The 20,400-nt window shown below is 44.0% G+C and overlaps 2 protein-coding genes across 4 annotated transcripts in view; one reads left to right on the top strand and one right to left on the bottom strand.

The window, feature by feature from the left end:
• Window positions 1–5,745, top strand: part of pla2g6 (phospholipase A2, group VI (cytosolic, calcium-independent)) — a 17,326-nt gene extending 11,581 nt beyond the window's left edge. Inside the window, exons 10-19 of one of the 2 annotated variants that reach the window (XM_031878278.1) lie at window positions 662–752; window positions 859–1,022; window positions 1,146–1,296; window positions 1,664–1,800; window positions 2,016–2,093; window positions 2,439–2,593; window positions 2,750–2,801; window positions 3,364–3,479; window positions 3,817–3,890; window positions 4,329–5,745. In XM_031878278.1, coding sequence (XP_031734138.1) covers window positions 662–752; window positions 859–1,022; window positions 1,146–1,296; window positions 1,664–1,800; window positions 2,016–2,093; window positions 2,439–2,593; window positions 2,750–2,801; window positions 3,364–3,479; window positions 3,817–3,890; window positions 4,329–4,473 — 1,163 coding nt within the window. In that variant the 3' untranslated portion in view covers window positions 4,474–5,745. The remainder of the gene's footprint in view (window positions 1–661; window positions 753–858; window positions 1,023–1,145; window positions 1,297–1,663; window positions 1,801–2,015; window positions 2,094–2,438; window positions 2,594–2,749; window positions 2,802–3,363; window positions 3,480–3,816; window positions 3,891–4,328) is intronic. The other variant, XM_031878279.1, reaches the window with a different exon arrangement.
• Window positions 1,048–20,007, bottom strand: LOC116400445 (NACHT, LRR and PYD domains-containing protein 3-like). Of its 2 annotated transcripts, XR_004213923.1 has the most exons (6): window positions 18,832–20,007; window positions 18,255–18,428; window positions 17,905–18,078; window positions 12,507–12,553; window positions 11,489–12,410; window positions 1,048–1,071 (listed from the first exon to the last, which is right to left on the bottom strand). XR_004213923.1 is itself a non-coding variant. In XM_031878280.1 (5 exons), the coding sequence occupies exons 1-5, from the start codon at window positions 19,752–19,754 to the stop codon at window positions 11,842–11,844; spliced, it is 1,887 nt and encodes a 628-aa protein (XP_031734140.1). In that variant the 5' UTR covers window positions 19,755–20,007; the 3' UTR covers window positions 10,498–11,841. The 2 variants fall into 2 exon arrangements, 1 of the variants encoding a protein (XP_031734140.1); XM_031878280.1 differs by lacking the exon at window positions 1,048–1,071 and having other exon boundaries at window positions 10,498–12,410.
• Window positions 20,008–20,400: the final 393 nt, after the last annotated feature.

The following is a 20,400-nucleotide window of genomic DNA, read 5'->3' as shown; positions in this document are numbered from 1 at the left end:
CTAGAGAGAATGCAGCTTTAACACATGAAGCTCTGACTTCACTCTTCTGATCCACCTGTTGCACCGTGTGCACGATGCATGCTGACCATCTGACACCTGCAGCTTTTACAGAGGTTGATGTCCAGAAACAGTAAGATAATAAAATCACTTCTCGAGGTCAGAAGTGATGATTGAGAGGAATTATTTCTGTCTCAGTCTACTTTACTTTAGGAGAATCCTACTTGTTCTGCCTTTAAAGTCTCAATCTTGAAGGTCTCTGTTTGGTTCTCTTTGGAGATTGTGATTTTGTTTTCCCAGTAACGACACAGTCGAACAGTTCGTTCCTTATTTAATTGAAATTCTTGGAGATTATAGATGTAAGCTCTCTGGGGGACATTTTGTTTTGTTTTCTGTGAAGCCTGAGCTGCAAGGTGTGATGTTAATATGATGCACTGACCAAAACAAATGAGGTCTCGTTTCTCGTTCCTCTGCTCCCAAACACCTTTTATGAGCCGCATACTGAAGCTGTGCTGGTGGTTACTGAAGGCATGGATTGTTCTTGGGTATGAAACTCCCATGATGCTTGTAGAAAACCCCAGCGCCTCCTTTTCCCTCCTGAATGCACACGTTCTGATGCCGTGTGTCGGCCCCCATATCATTGGCTGTTGTGATTGGCCGACAGGGTTTCAGGACGTCCTGTATGCGGGCGCTGCAGTCAGCGCAATGAGCAGAGGCACATCTGAGGCGGACGGCGCCAAGAAGGAGAACAGGAAGTGAGTCACTGTGCCGTCTGTATTGATGAATGTTTTCATCTGTACGATCTGTGCGTCGCACAACGTATGCGCTGAGAAACCCGTGTTGTGATCCTCTCCTCTGCAGGACGGACAGACTGCTGTGTCTGGACGGTGGAGGTATTAAAGGCCTGGTGCTGATCCAGATGCTGATCGCTCTGGAGCGAGAGGCCGGTCGGCCCATCAGGGAGCTCTTCGACTGGGTGGCTGGAACCAGCACCGGGGGCATCCTGGCCCTCGCCATCGTCCACGGTGTGTGTGTGTGTGTGTGTGTGTGTGTGTGTGTGTGTGTGTGTGTGTGCTTCCCTTCCTTATCTTCACGTGGTTCTTGTGACGAAGCATGGACACGACCGTGATGTGTTCTGCTCTGCGTAGGTAAGTCCATGGAGTACCTGCTCTGCCTGTACTTCAGGATGAAGGAGCAGGTGTTCAAGGGGTCACGACCTTATGAGTCGGCGCCGCTGGAGGACTTCCTGAAGAAGGAGTTTGGAGAGAACACCAAGATGACGGATGTCCGTTACCCCAGGTAACTGTTCATGTTGAGTGTGTCCACTGGGCAGAAACGTATCAATAAAACCCTCACGATAGCATCTCTAGCTGATAGTGTGAGCCAGCACTGTGTTACCACACGAACATGAGCACAATATTTAAACACACACTAAAAACGTTCCCAGAAGAAGAAGATCCAGCTTCAACACATGAAGCTTTGACTTCACTTTAAAGAACCGGAGGTTGACGTCTGGCTAGAAGATATAAATATACTGTAAAGCTCACTGACTGACATGTTTGTCTGATGATTCATCAACTTCTTTTGTTCAGGTTTGACTCTCTCTCTCTCTCTCTCTCTCTCTCTCTCTCTCTCTCTCTCTCTCTCTGTGTGTGCTTCTGCTCAGGGTGATGGTGACCAGTGTTCTAGCAGACAGACATCCAGGCGAGCTGCACATCTTCAGGAACTATGACCCTCCCTCCGTGCACAGAGAGCCTCCATACGCCACCACCGCCACCTTCAAGCCCCTCACCATCCCACAAGGTACCTGAACACCTACAGCTGCTCTTTGATTGGCTCACTGGGGTCATACTGCACTGATCGCAACCACTGGGGTGGCGTTGACTCCCGGCTGATCTGAAAAGAGTCATTTGCGAGTCACCGGGTGAACGCGGCTACTGAAGCTACTTCTGAATGTGCATGCTGAACAAGTCCAGCTGTGGCGTGTTGTTTGAGTGCAGCCATGTTGTTGTTTGCAGGATGGGAGGATGAGGATGTGTTGGTAGTAGGATACGCAGAGGAGCCGACCGCAAAGCGTAGGAAGGTGACTGATGAAGGTGTGTGTCTGTGTGAGAGAGAGCACGCTCAGCACTTTAAAGAGGGCGGCGCCCCACACGCTCCCATGTTTAAAGGGACAGTTTGACAGTTTTTTTGTCTTAATTAATGAGCCTTAGAGCTGTTTCAGGTCTTTATGCTAAGCTAAGCTAGCCTGCTGGTGCTGGAGCAGACTGGTATCCATCTTCCTCTTCTCAGCAAGAAATAGAATACTTCTACTTCATGTCAAACTTTTCCTTTACTTGTGATTCAAACACACGCTGACGTGTTTCATGTCTTGGCGTTTCTCAGCGTTGATGACTTGTGGATGTGTTTGAGTGCCTTAAATCCTGAAATCTTGACACCAGAACAACTCGTGTGGCGAGCCGCCCGCTCCAGCGGCGCCGCCCCCACTTACTTCCGACCAATGGGCCGCTTTCTGGACGGAGGGCTGCTGGCCAACAACCCGACGCTGGACGCCATGTCAGAGATCCATCAGTGCAATAAAGCTTTGAGAGCAGAGGTAGGCAACATGACCTTCTCCTTCTGCCCGTGGTCATCCGTTCAGTTCACATTCAATCACTTACCTGTGTGGCGATTTAAAGCATTTGTGGGGTTTTTAGATCAATAAATGATCTGTTTCCTCCTTTCTTTTATTTTTAACCCTCCTCCCTCTCAGGGCCACGGAACCCAGATCAAGAAGTTGGGTATAGTGGTCTCTCTGGGTACAGGTAAGACGCCTGACTATCTATTGACAGAGAAAGTTCTGTGCCGGCTGTGCCTACATGTACCAGGATGCATTGCATGCTCACGCGTGTCTCTTTTAGCCCCGCCTCCCAGCCCTCAATTCCCGCCTTGTTCTCATTGTTATTAACAGAAGAAGGATAATATCTCTGGATTCAGCTGTTAGTGCATTTTACAACTTTAAGTACGACATTCAAGTGTTCAAACTGGGAAGTTGATCTTCCTCAAAATAAATTGTCCTCTGAGTTGCAGATGTCTTTCTCTCAGCGTAAGTTTGTGGGAAAAAGTCTCTTTGGGTCCCATTCATAGTCTTATTAATAAGAAGTGGACGTAGTCGTAACGTCGAGCCTCGAGTTCGGAGATAAGACACAAAGTGGATCGTTGTCTTAAACCAACGAGCCCTATGGACCAGAGTCCTGACATTCTTTAAGACAGGAGGCAGCATTCAGGAATGTCAAACGCAGGACAAGTTGCACATCGTGAATAACGAGCTCTGAACTGAGCTTTGTCTCTGAACAAACACACTTGTTTGCTGCCGCGTCTCTCCAGGTAAACCTCCTCAGGTGGTGGTGAGCTCCGTGGATGTTTTCCGACCCTCCAACCCTCTGGAGCTGGCCAAGAGCTTCGTAGGAGCCAAGGAGCTGGGCAAGATGCTGGTGGACTGTGTGAGTACGCCCACAGACGTGTGTGTCCTGTAGGACTACGAGTTCAGCTCCTGGTTCCAGCTGTTTGTGATCGGAGCACTTTGCTCCTCGGTTAAATCAGAGATCAGAGCCCGCTAACTAGCCCGCTCGCTAACTAGCCCGCTCGCTAACTAACCAGCCCGCTAACCAGCCAACAGAACTTGCTAGTCAGCTTTAACATGTTCCAAGAGTTATTCTACCTCCTCCTAAGCTCCGCCCACTTGTTCTGGAGCCTCTTTATTATATCTCTGATATTCTGGACGTAGTACCAATAACAATGATTTAGAATCTCTCTCTCTCTCTCTCTCTCTCTGGACAGTGTACGGACTCTGATGGCTGTACGGTGGACAGAGCTGGAGCCTGGTGTGAAATGATCGACACCGTCTACCACAGGTCAGCTGACGGTGAACCCGCTGTTCTTTAGTCCTCTTCCTCTGCAGTCGAATTCAACCGTTTGTTTCTGACGTCACATCTTTATCACTCCGTCTGCTCTTTGGCCCACTTCTCGTCATCTCTCTTCTTCTTCTGCTGTGTTGTAAACCATCAGTCTGTCCTAAGTGCTGCAGCGTTTAAAGTCACAGATTAGACGGATACAGAGCAACCAATCAGGTGCTGTGGCTGCTCTCACAACCAGACGGCCTCGTCAAAGAATAAACTCAGAGAACACATGCCATCAAACAATGTTAACAGTCATATCACGTTTACTCAGTTCATGAAGCAGCACATGTGGACCTGAGAGCAAAGCTGCCCACAGACCTCTGCTATTAGTGATGGTCTCATTGCTTCATGGTTTCTAAAGCTCTGGTCTACGGTTCATGCTCTTCTGTGCAGACTGAGTCCCCAGCTGTCTCAGGAGGTGATGCTGGATGAGGTGAGTGACGCCGTCCTGGTGGACATGCTGTGGGAAACCCAGATGTACCTGTACGAGAAGAGGGAAACCCTCCAGTTCCTGGCAAAGGTGCTGCTGGACAACTGAAAGCACGGGAGACACAAGGAGGAGAGGCTGCGAAACCCGGGACCAACGAGAGCAGAGGAGAGTCCTGTGCTGGAGTCAGGAGACGAGACGGAACGTCTGTGTTGGTGGGCTCTTCTTTCAGACTCCTGGAGACGACGGGACCACAGTGACTCATATTTACACTGAAATGTCCGTACGCAGGAACACGCGTGTGAATCTAGACACACGCATATAACAGACAGGAAAAGGACTGACTCAACGAGAGGCTAGTAACGTAGCATCACTGACCTCATCACTGACCTGATAACTATCATGCTTCTTTAAGTTTACCGTTTGTCTACCAACCAGTGAAGAAGAGTGAGGAGTTTTCCCGTCTTCAACTGAACCCTCCTCTTCTCTTTGGAGACGTGGATGGATTACCTGTTACTGGATGAAACACAACACCGTCACAAAGACACGCTGAATGATCACTAACACGCACAAAACAACTACAAACAACCCGACATGACGACGAAGAGACACAAAACCACCAGATGAAAACGTAAAACATGACAGATAGATGCAAAACGACGACAAGGATGCTCTAAAGGACCACATGGAAACATAATATATCTAAAAATAGATGCAAAACGACCACAGAGTCACTAAATGACTTTAAAAAAAGCTAAACTATCACGAGGAGATGCTAAATGACCGTTGTCTCCTAATCCGTCCATGATCAGAGAGTTTGAATCCAACTCTGATTGGTTGTGATTAAACTCCTCCTCATTCCTCCTTCTCTTGTTCCTCATCTGAGGGACCCTGCAGTACTTGTACATCATCTAGAGTACTCTGTAGTATCAGGTCAAATGATCAGAGGGACCCTGCAGTACTTATACATTCAGGCCTTTCCTCTAAAACTTCCTGACGATATTTAAACTCTCTGACTGGCTGTAGACCTCTGTCCACTGAGTGTCTTTGATTTAACGTCTTCTGTCACGACTGGACTTTGATTTTACTTGAAGGACAAAGTGAAGACTTACTGCTACTCGCACAACGTGAACTAGAAATGATTTCTTGTGATTTGTGTATTTGGATTAATCACTGAAGTGTCGTGTGGTAATAAAATATATTAATATGGACTTGTGTTGTTTCTTTGTAGCAGTCACACTCGTAACTTTAATTTACTACTTCTCTATATTTGATCAATGAGCTAGTGAAGAATTCAGAGCACAACAGTCAACTTTATTTCACTTTATTCCACTTTATTTCACTTTATTCCACTTTATTTCACTTTATTCCACTTTATTTCACTTTATTCCACTTTATTTCACTTTATTCAACTTTATTTCACTTTATTCAACTTTATTTCACTTTATTCAACTTTATTCATCTTTATTCAACTTTATTCCACTTTATTTCACTTTATTCAACTTTATTTCACTTTATTTCACTTTGTCCAAACTTTATTTCACTTTATTCATCTTTATTTCACTTTATTCAACTTTATTCAACTTTATTTCACTTTATTTCACTTTATTCATCTTTATTTCACTTTATTCAACTGTATTTCACTTTATTCAACTTTATTCATCTTTATTTCACTTTATTCAACTTTATTTCACTTTATTCAACTTTATTTCACTTTATTCAACTTTATTCATCTTTATTTCACTTTATTCATCTTTATTTCACTTTATTTCACTTTATTCAACTTTATTTCACTTTATTCATCTTTATTTCACTTTATCCAACTTTATTTCACTTTATTCAACTTTATTTCACTTTATTCAACTTTATTTAAAGGTACAATCCATAATCCAATCGCAAAAAGGTTCACGCCTCCACCAAAACTCACTTCTATGTTGCTGCAGCTCTGTAAAGACGTCTGCTAGATAACTAAAACTTGTGCTGTGCTTGTAGAATAACAGATTTTGTATAAAATGTGTTCCTCCTCCTCCTCAAAAAATGTCCGGCCAGCAGCTGTAATGTTGTGTGTTGACACCAATTTATGTATTTTTATGATTGAAATATGCCACAAAGGTTTGTAACTGAATCTTAAAAAATTAAGTGAAACATCAACTAAAGGTACCCGTCCTTCATACTGTACCTGTTGTGAAATGACAAAGTTGAATTCACTCTAATAAAAAGCATCATACCCCTGAAAAGGCACCACAGAGACCCCTAGCATCAGTCTTTCTGCTGAATAATTATTATACAGGTTCTGAAGGTCCAGGAGGTTGTGTGTCGTTCCATTCAGTCTCTACGGGTTTACAAATTCTACGGATCTCCTGCCGGTCCATCATGCCTGACAGTAAACCTAATAATGCATTAATGTGCTGTGGTAAAGTATTTAAACATTATTAGAGGAGCTATGTATTTCTGCTAACGCTCACAATGACATTACACAATCTGTAACCCAGTTTGTCACGCCTTCAGATGATGTGTGATTCAAGTACCCTGGAATTTACCTCCACAGTAAAAATATAATATCCCACAAGTTTGATCAAACTCGTACCAGTAGGATCTAAGACATGTGGCCCATCCTGTAAAAGTCACATAGTTCTTACAACGTATCCCTCAAAATAAATCCTGAATCAGTCGTAATAGCTTCTCACTCAGGTCTCCTGGTGGGTCTGAAGTTGATAACTGCATAGGGGCCCTGATCCGGATCCGGATGTGGATCTGGATCTGGCTGGACTGTGCTCTGAAGGAAGTGGACTCTGCTGTAGACGAGATCATTGTGATCTGTTGGTTGAGCTGAGATGTTCTCATACACAGGACCAGGATTTACCTGATGAGACGAGATATTCGATTATTTTACATTACGCTGAATTCGAATCGTCCAAAGCAGAACGGTACGCCTATGAAACGATTCCAGGAGGTACTACAGGTACTGGATGAGCTCTCAGAGTCCTTCATAAGATTAACACATGTCCAGAGAAAACCTGATTGTACGGTAGAGCCTAACCTTCATCAGTGGTGAACAACATGATATCTAATGTTTTGCAAAACCCTGATGGGCCCGATTATTGTCGGCAGTAGAACAAGATTTATATTGCAAGATATACAAGCCATAGAATTTATGGGACAAATAGTTTGTGTCATCAGAATAACCGTGGTTAGTTCAGAAAAAAATAGTAGTTACAGTAGAGGGAATAATGTCGTGATTTTAACGAGGAACATTGTTTGTGAGTTGAAGCTGCTGTTCTGAATCGGAGAAAAGAATCGTTCGTCCTGAAGAGAAGCAGGAAGGAAGAGTGTGATGTTTTTCTCTACCTGCTCCACGTTGTCTGAAGTTTCAGTTCCAGGAGACAGACTGGAAGTCCTCTTTCTTCTGGTTAGGGAAGCGCTTAGGGAAGTTCCCCTAAGTTTGGCCTGTTTCAGCTGGTTCTTTTAGCTAAGACAGCGACACTTTATGGAAGTGTTTTACCCAGCCTCTGGTGAGCATAAAACGAATGAAATGACATGCCAATAATGCAAGAAACAAAGTAAAAATGACACCACCACCAAGTTATATGCATGGCTTACTGGACATTGTTAAGGCTTTAATAAGCTTGATTTACGAGTCTTGAATTGAGGTTGGGGCAAATGTAGGTGGTGAAGGCAGACCAACGTCCCATTTGCTGCAGGGATGGAGATGAGATGCCTTGGTTTGCAGCCGGAGTAGCAGCCCCTATTCTAAAAGAATGCCCCGACTAATGTTGAGGTGGTTACTTTTAGTCAGGATTAACTCTAAATGATAGTTAACCTTAATTTAGACAAAGGAAGATACACTGGGGTAAGGAGAAGTGGAGCAAGTAGTACGTCTTAAACATAGGTAGTTCATCATGGATATAAAAGGCCAAAAAAAGTCTGTACGAGCCGAAATTACAGAGCACGCACCTAGGCATTTGGAGTGTTTAAGTTGAAAGCTATAATGACGAAGATGACAGGCCAGATCCAAAATTGTGCATGATGTCTTCGGAAGAGGAGCACCCTCAGTTGATGATAACAGCAGCTTGATTATCACACAGGATGGAAATCAAACTGTGAAAAGAGGGAGGAAAGTGTCCAGCAAACCACTGGTCTTGACAGAACCCCCCAAAAACCCACGGTTGTCCTGCATCCGTATCGACGTTTTAGTGATTCAGAGAAATCACCAGCTTGTTGTAGAAAATGTTACACCGTTCCAGTGATAGCACAGAGTGACCTGACACGCAGGTCAGTACGGCACCCGTCATTAAGACAGATTGTGCATATTAGGACAAGGAAGCTGCCATTTCCAGCGAGCAGGAAAGGAAAGAGCGTTCCTAAGGGATGACGCGCCTGGAAAATTGAGAGGGAGCATAAAGCTCGTTTTAATCTGCTTGCGCTGCATCGCGAGCCTCCGCAAACGTGCCTGATTTCTGAGCCTGAATGGAGCCATTTATACTCTATGCCAGGGTCACTAACAGCCAGACCACGGTCCGGACCCAGATGCTGTTGTATCTGGACCCTGGACCTGCACCTGATAGATAATTGAGAATTATATAGTTTTGATGGAGCGCTTCTATTTTAAGCGGTGCAGCTTTTCTAGCCTTTACGGCACTCGTTCAGAGGTCCAGGAAACACGCCAACTACGCGTTGCACATCACATCACGTGATGCTACTCGGCCAATCAAATATGTGTATTCTGATAGCGTCCAGCAGCGTCGCAACTCCAGTTCGATTTACACATGCAGACGAGAGTTGGGGAGGGAGACCCAACAGAAGAAGTACGTGAGTCAGAGAAGTTATTACACATGCGTTCTCCAAAAAAAGGAATGTGGACAGTGAGACTAGTGCCTTTAACAAAGAATGGACAGACTCTTAAATGTTCATTCCTCCCACGACAGTTTAAACCAGTGCGTCTCAGATGTCCAGAGACCGTTACGATTATTCAAAGCAGCAAGGTGAAGCGCCACTATGAGACCAAGCACAAATCTTTTGAGCAAACGCACCCAATCAATCCTAAATAAGGCACAGAATGACCTAAGAGCCCAATATGATCAGAATCCTAGCACATGAGTTCACTGCCCAACAATGATGTTAACAGAGAGAATAGAGCTGAAACAAGTGTTAATAACCACACATACAGTTTCTATACACAAATTTCTCATTTTAGAAGATAAGATGTAATGTCATACTTTTTGATTGACATCACTTCAGCCTGAATGAACTGAATTTTAAGTTAAATTGATTTCCTAAAATGAAGTACTTTATTTTAAGATGCAACTTTATTAAAAGCTTCTGTTATGTAAATTAATCTATAAATACATCCCTTACTTTACTTGAAATGAGAAGAACATTTCTCAACGCGGCAAATTGAAAAGTGGGAGGTGCACGACCAAACTGCGACTACTTGCAGGCCCGCCGGCATCCTGAGCCGGCCGTCATCACCACGCCGAGGATAGACTAAGTTAAACTGCTGCTTAGTTATGCTCATTTCCGCTCATAATGATTTGTAATCTCGTGGATGCGCTCCAATTTCACGGCTGGAAAGGATGCTTTCATACTGATTGAATAAGAGATATTGCGTAACTCCAGAAGTGTGGCTGACCCATGTTTCCTCATCTGTCGGGGGAATGACGAGGAGCGGAAACAACGATTCAGTTCAAGCAGCGAGGAGCCTGAACTTTCACATGCAGCTGGAACGAAACACGATTCTTATCTTCAAGTGACGATGAAAATATACTTATTAATATTATGTTCATTCATCCAAAAGTCTTCAACGGATCTTTAAGTTGAAGTAGTGAAACCTGAAAGTCCTGCATTCACAATGAAAGTAAGAATACGTGCTCCTCGTTTCTCTTCTGCACGTTCTAAGAATACATTCTAAAGAGATAAACCTATGACGGTGGTCTGCTATTTTCTTGTTTTGGACAATTCTATTTTAATTCACACCCTACTCCTTATACTTTGGTTTCGATACCGTATAGTGCTCGGATAGCTATTCGGGGCAACAAGAATCATTTTTATCTTCCTACTCTGTGATCCACTGGTTTAAATCTTTTTCACACTGTACCCAGGTCTCTCCTCCTTCCCTACTGCCTGTGGCCCTGTGTGTGAGTGTGTGTGTGTGTGTGTGTGTGTGTGTGTGTGTGTTGAAATCAGTACGTGTGCCGTGGTGTGAGCATCTTCAGCTTACCTCAGGGGCTGAGCGGTACCCCGTAGAAGAGGCCCCTCTCTCTAGGTTCTTTGTCCCGATCGAGATGAAAAGATGGAGCCGTAGAAAATAAGCTTTAACTTGTTTATTTAAATCGATTCAAAGTATATCTATTTGGTTACAAATACAGAGGAAAATGTTTGACACACAGTTTGCAACACCCGAATAGAGTGAAGCCTTCACCAGTGAGCAAAGTGTCGTGCCAAAAGTCCGGAGAAAAGTTCAATTTAAAATCTAACACCAGTTAAGACTTGCACCTTCCCTTTCCTCTGCCAGCGCACAAGCCGAAGAGCCAGCCTCAATTTGACAAAATCGAAGGTTGATATCAGCCTGAGCCGCGGAGCACTGCACCCCCCTGACAGGCTGCGTGGCCTGCTTAAGGCCTTTAGTCGACTTCTTCTTTCAAGGCTGAATTTAGTGGTTCCTACTTGTACTCTGGACTTATGACGCTCTTGCTCACGGTTTGGTTCAACACAATGAAAACATGATATCACAGTGACAACCGATTATACGAGCTTAGATTATATAGCAGAGTAAACCTCTCAACATGTGTACTCTTTAGGCAGCGTTGTCTGACTGCTACCTTGATGAGGGAGGAGCCCTGTCCCCAAGCAAGAGTCACCTTCAAGCAATCCAACAACATGAGGTTGATGATAGTTCATATGGTTCATACAATTCATATAAAAAGGTTACAATGGTCCTCAGGTGCCTTATGCAACCTGTAGCACACCACAGAAGAAGAGGTTGCTTAACCTTTAGATTACTCTTATTGATTATGAAATATCAACTAAAGAACACGAGAGGAGCTAAGAGGCCCCAGACTGATGCTGATCAATCTTCTTTGTGTGTGTATTTTGACATTACTGTATGTATTGAACCATACGTGGTGACTATGTGTGTGTGTGTGTGTGTGTGTGTGTGTGTACTCAGTGTAGGACACGTGTGCAGTAGGCGCAAGCTTTGGAGAGCCACAGATCCCTGTAGCCTCTTTAAGTTACTTTATTCATTTGTTTTTGGTCTTTTTTGTACATTGTTTTCGATATAGTGTCCTTCTAAGACACCTACTGACCAGGGCAGTCCGTCCAGATGAATTCTTCTCACAGTACTGAAGTATTCATTTCTGAGTTTCACCGAGGGATCAATAAAGGTTCATTGTTTTCTCCATAATAATATATAAAAGTGATTTATTTGTTGATTATATTTTGTTCTATTGATCTGAATCTGATCGTCAGCAGAGTGAGTTTTTACAGAGGAGGAGACTCTCCCTCCACAGAACACAGAGACACTGAACCAGAGTAGGCCCAGACCCCAAAGCCAGGATAAAGAGGTTCAGTGAATGTGGTGTAGAAGGTGTGGAGGTGGATCAGTGTGTCAGAGGAGACTCTGTAGAAGGACAGAGAGCCAGCAGGATAGTCCACATACACTGCTACTCTACCAGAGGAGGAGGAGGAGGAGGAGGAGGAGGAGGGGAGTTGTGTTGTACTGTCATTGTGGCAGACAGAGTAACGACCATATAAGCACCTCAGACTCCAGGACTGATCGTTCTTTCCAAACCTACAGTCATCACTGTCTCCTTTCCTTCTGATTCCTCTGTAACTCACTGATATATAAACTATTCCTCTCCACTCGACCTCCCAGTAACAGCGACCAGTCAGACCAGTTCTACACAGCAGCTGAGGCCAGGAGTCAAACCTGTCTGGATGATCAGGATATGACTGATCCTCCTCCACCACACGTGTCACCTTCCTGTTGTTGTCAGACAGTTTGATCTTTCTGTTCACTGTGTTTGTGTCGATTGTGAGTTCACAGGCATCTGAAGGAGAGAAGGAGACATGAAACAGCATCAGTTCATCATCAAACACAGCTGATGGGTTTATTTGAGACTTCATGAATCAAAGTGAACACTCACACTTCCTCAGACCAGGTTTCAGCCACTGATCTCCAGCAGGTTCAACCCTGGAGGAAGAAACAGTCAGAATGAAGCTTCATCATCATCACTGATCTTCATCAACCTTCACTCAGATCCTCCATTCAGACAAACAGCTGCAGTTATGAAACATGTAACCGATGCAATGTTTGCTGAGAATGACAGTTGGTCATCCAGGGTCACACCCAGGTTCCTCGCAGTCCAAGTTGGTGTGTCGCCATCCACTTCGAGATGTCAGCCCAGCATGCAGCGATGCGTGCCTCCACTTGAGTTTCACCGCGGGGAAATGACAAGACCAGCTGGGTGTTATCGGCATAACAATGGTAAGAGAAGTCATGCGAGCAAATAACAGAACCCAGAGTTGGTGTGTAGAGCAAGAAGAGAAGGGGGCCCAGGACTGACTGAACCTTGTGGAACCCCTGTAGTCAGCATGCGTGGTTCCGACACGGCCCCCCTCCATGTCACCTGGTAGGATCGACCTGTCAGGTAGGATGCAAGCAGGGAGAGTGCAGAGCCTGAGACGCCCATCCCCTCGAGGGTGGAGAGGAGGATCTGGTGGTTCACCGTGTCAAACGCTGCAGACAGGTCCAGGAGAATCAGGACAGAGGAGAAAGAGTTCTCTCTCGCGGCGTGAAGCGACTCCGTCAACGCAAGGAGGGCTGTCTCTGTCGAGTGACCACCCTTGAACCCGGACTGGTGGGGGTCCAAGAGGCTGTTCTGGTGGAGATAGGAAGACAGTTGAGTAAAGACAGCACGTTCAAGTGTTTTGGATAGAAAGGGTAGAATAGAAACCGGTCTGAAGTTCTTGACATCAGAGGGGTCAAGTGATGGTTTCTTCAGAAGGGGGGTGACTCTGGCAGTCTTGAAAGCCGTGGGAAAGCATCCTGAAACTAGGGATTTGTTGATGAGGTGGGTGAAAAAAGGAAGGAGTTCAATCGCAATAGACTGAAGAAGAGGGGAGGGGATCGGGTCAAGGTTGAGGACCTCGTTAGGGGAGAGGGGAGCAAGATAGGAGAGGGGAGGGAGAGCTGAGGGGGGAGAGCTGGAGAGGATAGAGAGGGAGATGGTGGACAGGGAGAGGAGGGCTGAGAGAAGGAGGATCTGATATCGTTTACCTTCTTGTCAAAGATGTTGGCGAAATCATCAGGGAGAAGGGAGGAAGTAGGGGGTGGGGGTGGGGGTTGGAGGAGTGAAGAGAAAGTTTCGAAGAGTATTTTAGGATTGGAAGCAGAGGTTAGGATTTTAGAGCGGAAGTGGAAAGAAGAGCTTGGAAGTTAAGAAGGTCCCCAGAGAGTTTGCCTTTTCTCCATTTAAGCTCAGCCTCTCTTAGGCTCCGTCTGTCAGTACGCACTGAGTCTGACAGCCATGGGGCAGGTGGGGTTGGCCGTGCAGGCCTGGAGGTGAAGGGACAGAGGTTGTCCAAAGAAGAGGAAAGGGTGGAGAGGAGAAGGTCAGTAGCAGTATCAGGGGATAGGAGAGAGAAGGATTTTGGGTCAGGGAGACAGAAGAGGAAAGATCAGCTGGGGAGAGGGAGCGGAGATGACTACGGGTAGAAACCATGTGGGTAGGTGGAGGAAGTAAGGGGAGAGAGGAGAGGGAGAGGGAGTAGGACATGAAATAGTGGTCAGAGAGCTGGAGGGGAGTGACGGAGAGGTTAGCAGTAGAACAGTGTCTAGTGAAGATAAGATCCAGCTGGTTGCCGGCCTTGTGGGTAGGAGGAGAAGATGAGAGGTAAAGGTCAAAGGTGGAGAGGAAGAGGTTCTGACTCATCAGTCTGGATGTTGAAGTCGCCGAGCAGGATGAGTGCTGAGCCATCGTCATGGAAGTGCGAGACTAATGTGTCAAGCTCCTCCAGGAACTCACCAAGAGGGCCTGGTGGGCGATACACAACAGCAATAGTGAGCTTGACCGGATAAGTGACAGTAACCGCATGAAATACGAAAGAGGACGGGGAGAACTGTGGAACAGAGACAAGAGAGTATTTCCATTTTGGGGAGATTAGCAGGGCAGTACCACCACCTCACCTCGCAGCTCTGGGAGAGTGATATAAAGAGTACACTTCTGACAGAGCTGTGGGTGTGGTGGTGTTTTCTGGTGTGATCCAGGTCTCAGAAAGTTGAGGGAGAGCAAGGAAGCGTTAGTGGGGTCACAGCACCTGAGAGTGACCCAATGTCTACGTGACCATCGGACAGAGGAACGGACAGAAATAGGATGCAAACACATGGTAGTCAATAAAAAACCCGTAAGTACACGCTCGACGAGTCTGGCTTGAAAGAGTCGCCCTGTTGCCTTCGTTTGCCTGACGCTTCAACCACCAGTTAAGGACAGCTACCTACTGATTGCTCATTGTCTGCCAGGAGTGCAAGCCACTCCCCTGCCACTTAGCAGAGCAATTGACCAGGTGAAACCAAAAACCACCCGTAGCTGTACCTACAGTGTGATAGAATTGTAAGTCGCTTTGGATAAAAGCATCTGCTAAATGACTGTAATGTAATGTAACGATGTTGATGATTATAATGATTATGACGATAATTGTGGTGATGATGATTATTATAGTCACTATTATTGTTATTATTGTGTATCTCTTCACTTCTTCCATAAGCATCAACACTGGAGTTGATTCTTAAATATGTAACGTTAAATCGTTTCTAAATGTACAATATTTCATAATTAAAATAAGACTTGTTCAGACATTTTATGGACGTTAGTTTTAACAAACAGTTGGTTGCAGGCTGCAACCAACTAAATCCCCTCAGCTCACTCCTCCCTTTACAAGTGTGTAGAGAACTACGGTGGCCTTCAGGTGGAGATTTTATTCCGACTAGGAGCTACTCTCATCAATATTCTGATATTTTTCATAAATATATTTAATAGAGCAGCAACAGTTATGTTTACAACAACAAAGTCACAATATAACATTAATATCTCACTGGAAAAAAAGTAACAGGTCAATAAAATAAATATAATTTCTGAGTGAAGTTTATAAAGAATGAAGAACACAGACATCAGTCAGTATCAGTCATTCTTCCTATCCTCTGTCTTCCTGACATCTGTCCTCCTGTCGTTTAGCCTCCTGTCCTGTCTTCTTGTCGTCTGTCATTTGTCTTCTGTCCTCCGTCTTCCTATCTCCCTGTCTTCTGTCATGTGTTTTCTGTCCTGTTGTCATCCGTCTTTTGTCCTCCTGTCATATATCCTCTTTTCATCTCTCTTCTGTCCTCCTGTCCCCTGTCTTCTGTCCTCTCTCCTCCTGTCTGTCCTCTGTCCTCCTGTCTTCTCTTCTCCTGTCTGTCTTCTCCTGTCCTCCTGTCTTCCGTCCTTCTGAACAGGAAGTGAGACAATACACTTACTGTATTGTCTCACTTCCTGTTCAGACCTCCTGTCTTCTGTCATGTGTCTTCTGTCCTCCTGTCATCTGTCATATGTCCTCTTGTCCTCTGTCATCTGTCCTCCTGTCATCTGTCCTTCTGAACAGGAAGTGAGACAAAACGGTAAGCGTATTGTCTTACTTCCTGTTGCCATTGTATATGTTGTCTGTTAGTAAACTTTCGCAGCTCCAGCTAAATTTAGTTAATTGTGTGATTAATATATAAAGTGGCAAATTTGCTACTGTACATTTAAACACTCATCGCTCGCTCCATCTTTCAGCGACTTTTCACTTAAACCAACAGTTGTTTCACCACTTCATGTAATAAGTTGACTTTACTTAACAAAAAGGCTGCTTAAAGAAGTGTTACCGTTAGTTAGCACATCTTTACTAGATCTGATCAACCTGTCTTTACTAACAGGCCATGTACCAGAGTCCTTCAAAGTAGCTGTAATTAAACCTCTTCTTAAGAAGCCCACTCTCCATCCAGAGGTGTTGGCCAACTATAGACCGATCTCTAACCTTCCCTTCCTCTCTAAGATCCTTGAGAAAGCAGTCGTGAATCAGTTGTGTGACTTTCTACTTAACAATAGTTTATTTGAGGATTTTCAGTCAAGATTTAGAAAGCATCATAGCACAGAGACAGCTCTGGTAAAAATAACTAATGACCTTCTAATCGCATCAGACAAAGGACTAGTCTCTGTTCTTGTCTTGTTAGACCTTAGTGATGCATTCGACACTATAGACCACTACATCCTGTTACAGAGACTAGAACATTATATTGGCATCAAAGGAATCGCACTGGTTTGGATCCTATTTATCGGATCGATCTCAGTTTATTTGTAAACGACGAAGCCTCGATGAAGACCAACGTTAGTTATGGAGTTCCACAAGGTTCTGTGCTTGGACCAATCTTGTTCACCTTATATATGCTTCCTTTAGGCAATATTATCAGAAAACACTCTGTAAACTTTCATTGTTATGCAGATGATAGTGAATTATATCTATCGATCAAACCAGATGAAACCAACCAGCTCACTAAACTTCAAGCATGTTTTAAGAATATAAAAACCTGGATGACCTGCAACTTCCTGATGTTAAACTCAGATAAAACTGAAGTTATTCTACTAGGCCCCCTCCCTCTGGAACTCTCTCCCCCAGCACCTCAGACATTCTCCGTCACTCGCCTCTTTTAAAACTGCACTTAAAACTCACCTATTTAAATCTGCTTTTAACCTGCGAAGTTAGTTATGTATGTTTTTTGTTTTGTTCCTTACCGTTTTTACCATGTAAAGTGTCTTTGATTACCAAATACAAATAAAATGTATTGTTATTATTATTGATATAACAGTAACGAGTGGACTTGTCTCCAACTGGAGTAATCTTCACTTCACCTGGTTCACTTCAGTGTCTCCACCTCTCTGTCTTCACTTCATCTGATTATGCTTTTATCTTTGTGTGCGTTTGTAGTTGGAGGAGCTCAGCGCTGCTGCGTGATTATAAATTACACCAAAACATTAAAAAGTACTAATAAAAAACACCAGTAACGCCAGAGCTTATCAATACTCCGGTCTTTTATTATAGTACCCATCTCTTCCTTTAGGTAATGAAAAATCTCTAAAATCTGTAATGTAGAATGTTTCCTGTGCTAGTACATTTCTACTGTGACTTAGTTTATGCGCCTTACTCACTAACAAAACTATACATGTGACATATGATTGTGTACCTAGGAGAATGTTTACAAGACCATCTCTGCCTTTGCCTCCATTAGAGGAAGTAACTAAATGGGGGTGCGTTTAAACAGAGAATGTTTAGATGTGAAGATTTCCAGGGGTAACCAAGGGTAATAAAGACAGATCTCTTTGTGTGACAAGGCTCAGAAGAGGAAGGGGATGACTGGAGGTCTCAATGAGCAGTTTGAAACTGTTGATCAATTGTTATAATGTAAATACATGATGTCTCCCCTAGACATCAACATTTAAATGGTTATCAGTTAAACAGAAGACGAATCCTGACCTGAGAATCTCTAGTTGACAGTGTTGGCTCTCCAGTCCAGCAGATAGCAGCTTCACTCCTGAATCCTTTAGGTCGTTGTTACTCAGGTTCATCCCTCTCAGACTAGAGGACGGGGAGCTGAGGACTGATGACAGAGCTTCACAGCTTCTCTCTGACAGATTACAGCCACTCAACCTAAAATATGTACATCACATGTCTGAAAACATTTATATCTACATTTTATATAACTTACACTTATATTTATATAGGCAGTACTGTCATGAATTAAACATTATTAACTGGCTCAAGACAAATGACAATGCACCATATGAAAGTTCTGGTTCACCATTTATAGGTTTGTTAAACTTGACCTGAGGGTTTGCAGTTGACAGTGTGAACTCTCCAGTCCAGCGGACAGCAGCCTGAATCCTGAATCCTGCAGGTTGTTGTTACTCAGGTCCAGCTCTCTCAGACTAGAGGACGGGGAGCTGAGGACTGATGACAGAGCTTCACAGCTTCTCTCTGACAGATTACAGCCACTCAGCCTGAAGGAGAGTTAGTGATGAAGACAAACACAATACTGATCTTTTTCCTTCTACAGTGTAAAATACAACATTTCTCAGTTTATAAATTGAGGATTCGAGTCTCAGGTGCCGAGAGGATTTTTGCCTTTTACTGTGTATATTGCTGGAATCTAAAAGCAATTAATGGATCCCAATTCCCAGTAACTTTTACTCTTGAATGAATGACAAAGTGACATTTTTTTTTTCATTTCAAACCTACATTAATCTGTGGAGTTGCAATGAAACTGAAGAAACAATTTGCATGTTTTTCAATTGATCAACTGATCAATTTGTTTACTAAATCTGGCAACAGAAGACTTTCATTAGTTGAGAACTACTCTGCTCATGTGATAAAGCTGTTAAAGAAAGTTATCTGGGTACTTACAGAGCTTTGTTGGAGGCTTTGACCACTGGCAGCAGCCTCAGAAGAGTCTCCTCTGAAGCAAAGTATTTCGTCAGGTCAAACACGTCCAGATCTTTTCCTGATGTCAGTAAGATGAAGACCAGAGCTGACCACTGAGCGGGAGACAGTTTATCTGTGGAGAGACGTCCTGATCTGAGGAACTGTTGGATCTGCTCCACTAGAGAACCATCATTCAGTTCATTCAGACAGTGGAACAGATTCATGCTTTTCTCTGGAGACAGTTTCTCGTTGAGCTTCTTCTTGATGTAGCGGACTGTTTCATGATTGGTCTGTGAGCTACTTTTCATTGTCAGTAGGTCTTCTAGATGAGCCTGATTGGTCTCCAGTGAAAGACCCAGGAGGAATCGGAGGAACAGGTCCAGGTGTCCGTTTGAACTCTTCAAGGCCTTGTCAATAGCAGACCTGTGGACCTCTGTTATAGATGTTTTGCCACAAGTTTGCCCTGGCTCCAACATCACATTCTTGTTTCGGTTAATGACTTTCATTCTTACGTAGAACGCTGCCAGAAACTCCTGAACACTCAGATGGACAAAGCTAAAGATTTTTTTTTTATTCTTCATCCCACGTTCCTCTTTGAAGATCTCTGTGAACACTCCTGAGCACTTTGAGGCTTCACTGACATCAATGCCACTCTCTTTGAGATCTTTCTCATAGAAGATCAGATTGCCCTCTTCCAGCTGGTGAAAAGACAGTTTTGCTAATGACGTAATGTACTGATTGAACTTTTTTTGGTCATACTTCTCTTCTGTCTGATAAGTTTGAAACACCAAGAATTCTACATACATCTCAGTCAGGGTCTTGGGCAGCTCTCCTTCCTCTCTGGTCTTCATCACATCCTCCAGAACTGTAGCAGTGATCCAGCAGAAGACTGGGATGTGGCACATGATGTGGAGGCTTCGTGAGGTCTTGATGTGGGAGATGATCTTGCTGGCCTGCTCCTCATCACTGAACCTCTTCCTGAAGTACTCCTCCTTTACATTATTACGTCAATAAATACCCATGGACTGCTGTTGCATCATTTGAAATTAGCCGGCAGATATGCCTAACTATCTATGTATTTCTCCAGTTCACATGTAAATATTGCCGTTTTCTGGATCTCAAAATGGCGGCTGCACTCTGACCTTTAGATTGACACCTCACTTGACCCAATAGGAGCTTCCATGTACTGTCCACAGCCTACAATAGCCAACGAGAGTCCGCGTTGAAGGACAGTGCATGCCCCTCTTCTTTCGTGTAAAACTCGAGCCAATTTTAACCGATCGTTCTGATGACTGACGCTTCGTATAGCCAATGACATTTCGAAAATAACGATATGCAGCTTCAGGGGTTAGATTTAGAGGCAGAGCGAGGAAGTAACTGTGAAACCGCGAGATATGTACCTGTGTCCATGCAGTAAATCCAAACTGTTTGTAAGAGTTTAGGAGAATTTAGAAAAGTAAATAATAGCAAAATAACTTATAGATAACTGTATATCAACATAAATAAGCTTTAGTTTGAATTATGAATAAACATTTTTACACAGCCTAGGCC

This window comes from Anarrhichthys ocellatus, unplaced genomic scaffold, assembly GCF_004355925.1.
Source record: "Anarrhichthys ocellatus isolate YVR2014 unplaced genomic scaffold, GSC_Weel_1.0 scaffold171, whole genome shotgun sequence".
Taxonomy (NCBI): Eukaryota; Metazoa; Chordata; class Actinopteri; order Perciformes; family Anarhichadidae; genus Anarrhichthys; species Anarrhichthys ocellatus.
This window is presented reverse-complemented; position numbering and strand designations above follow the sequence as displayed.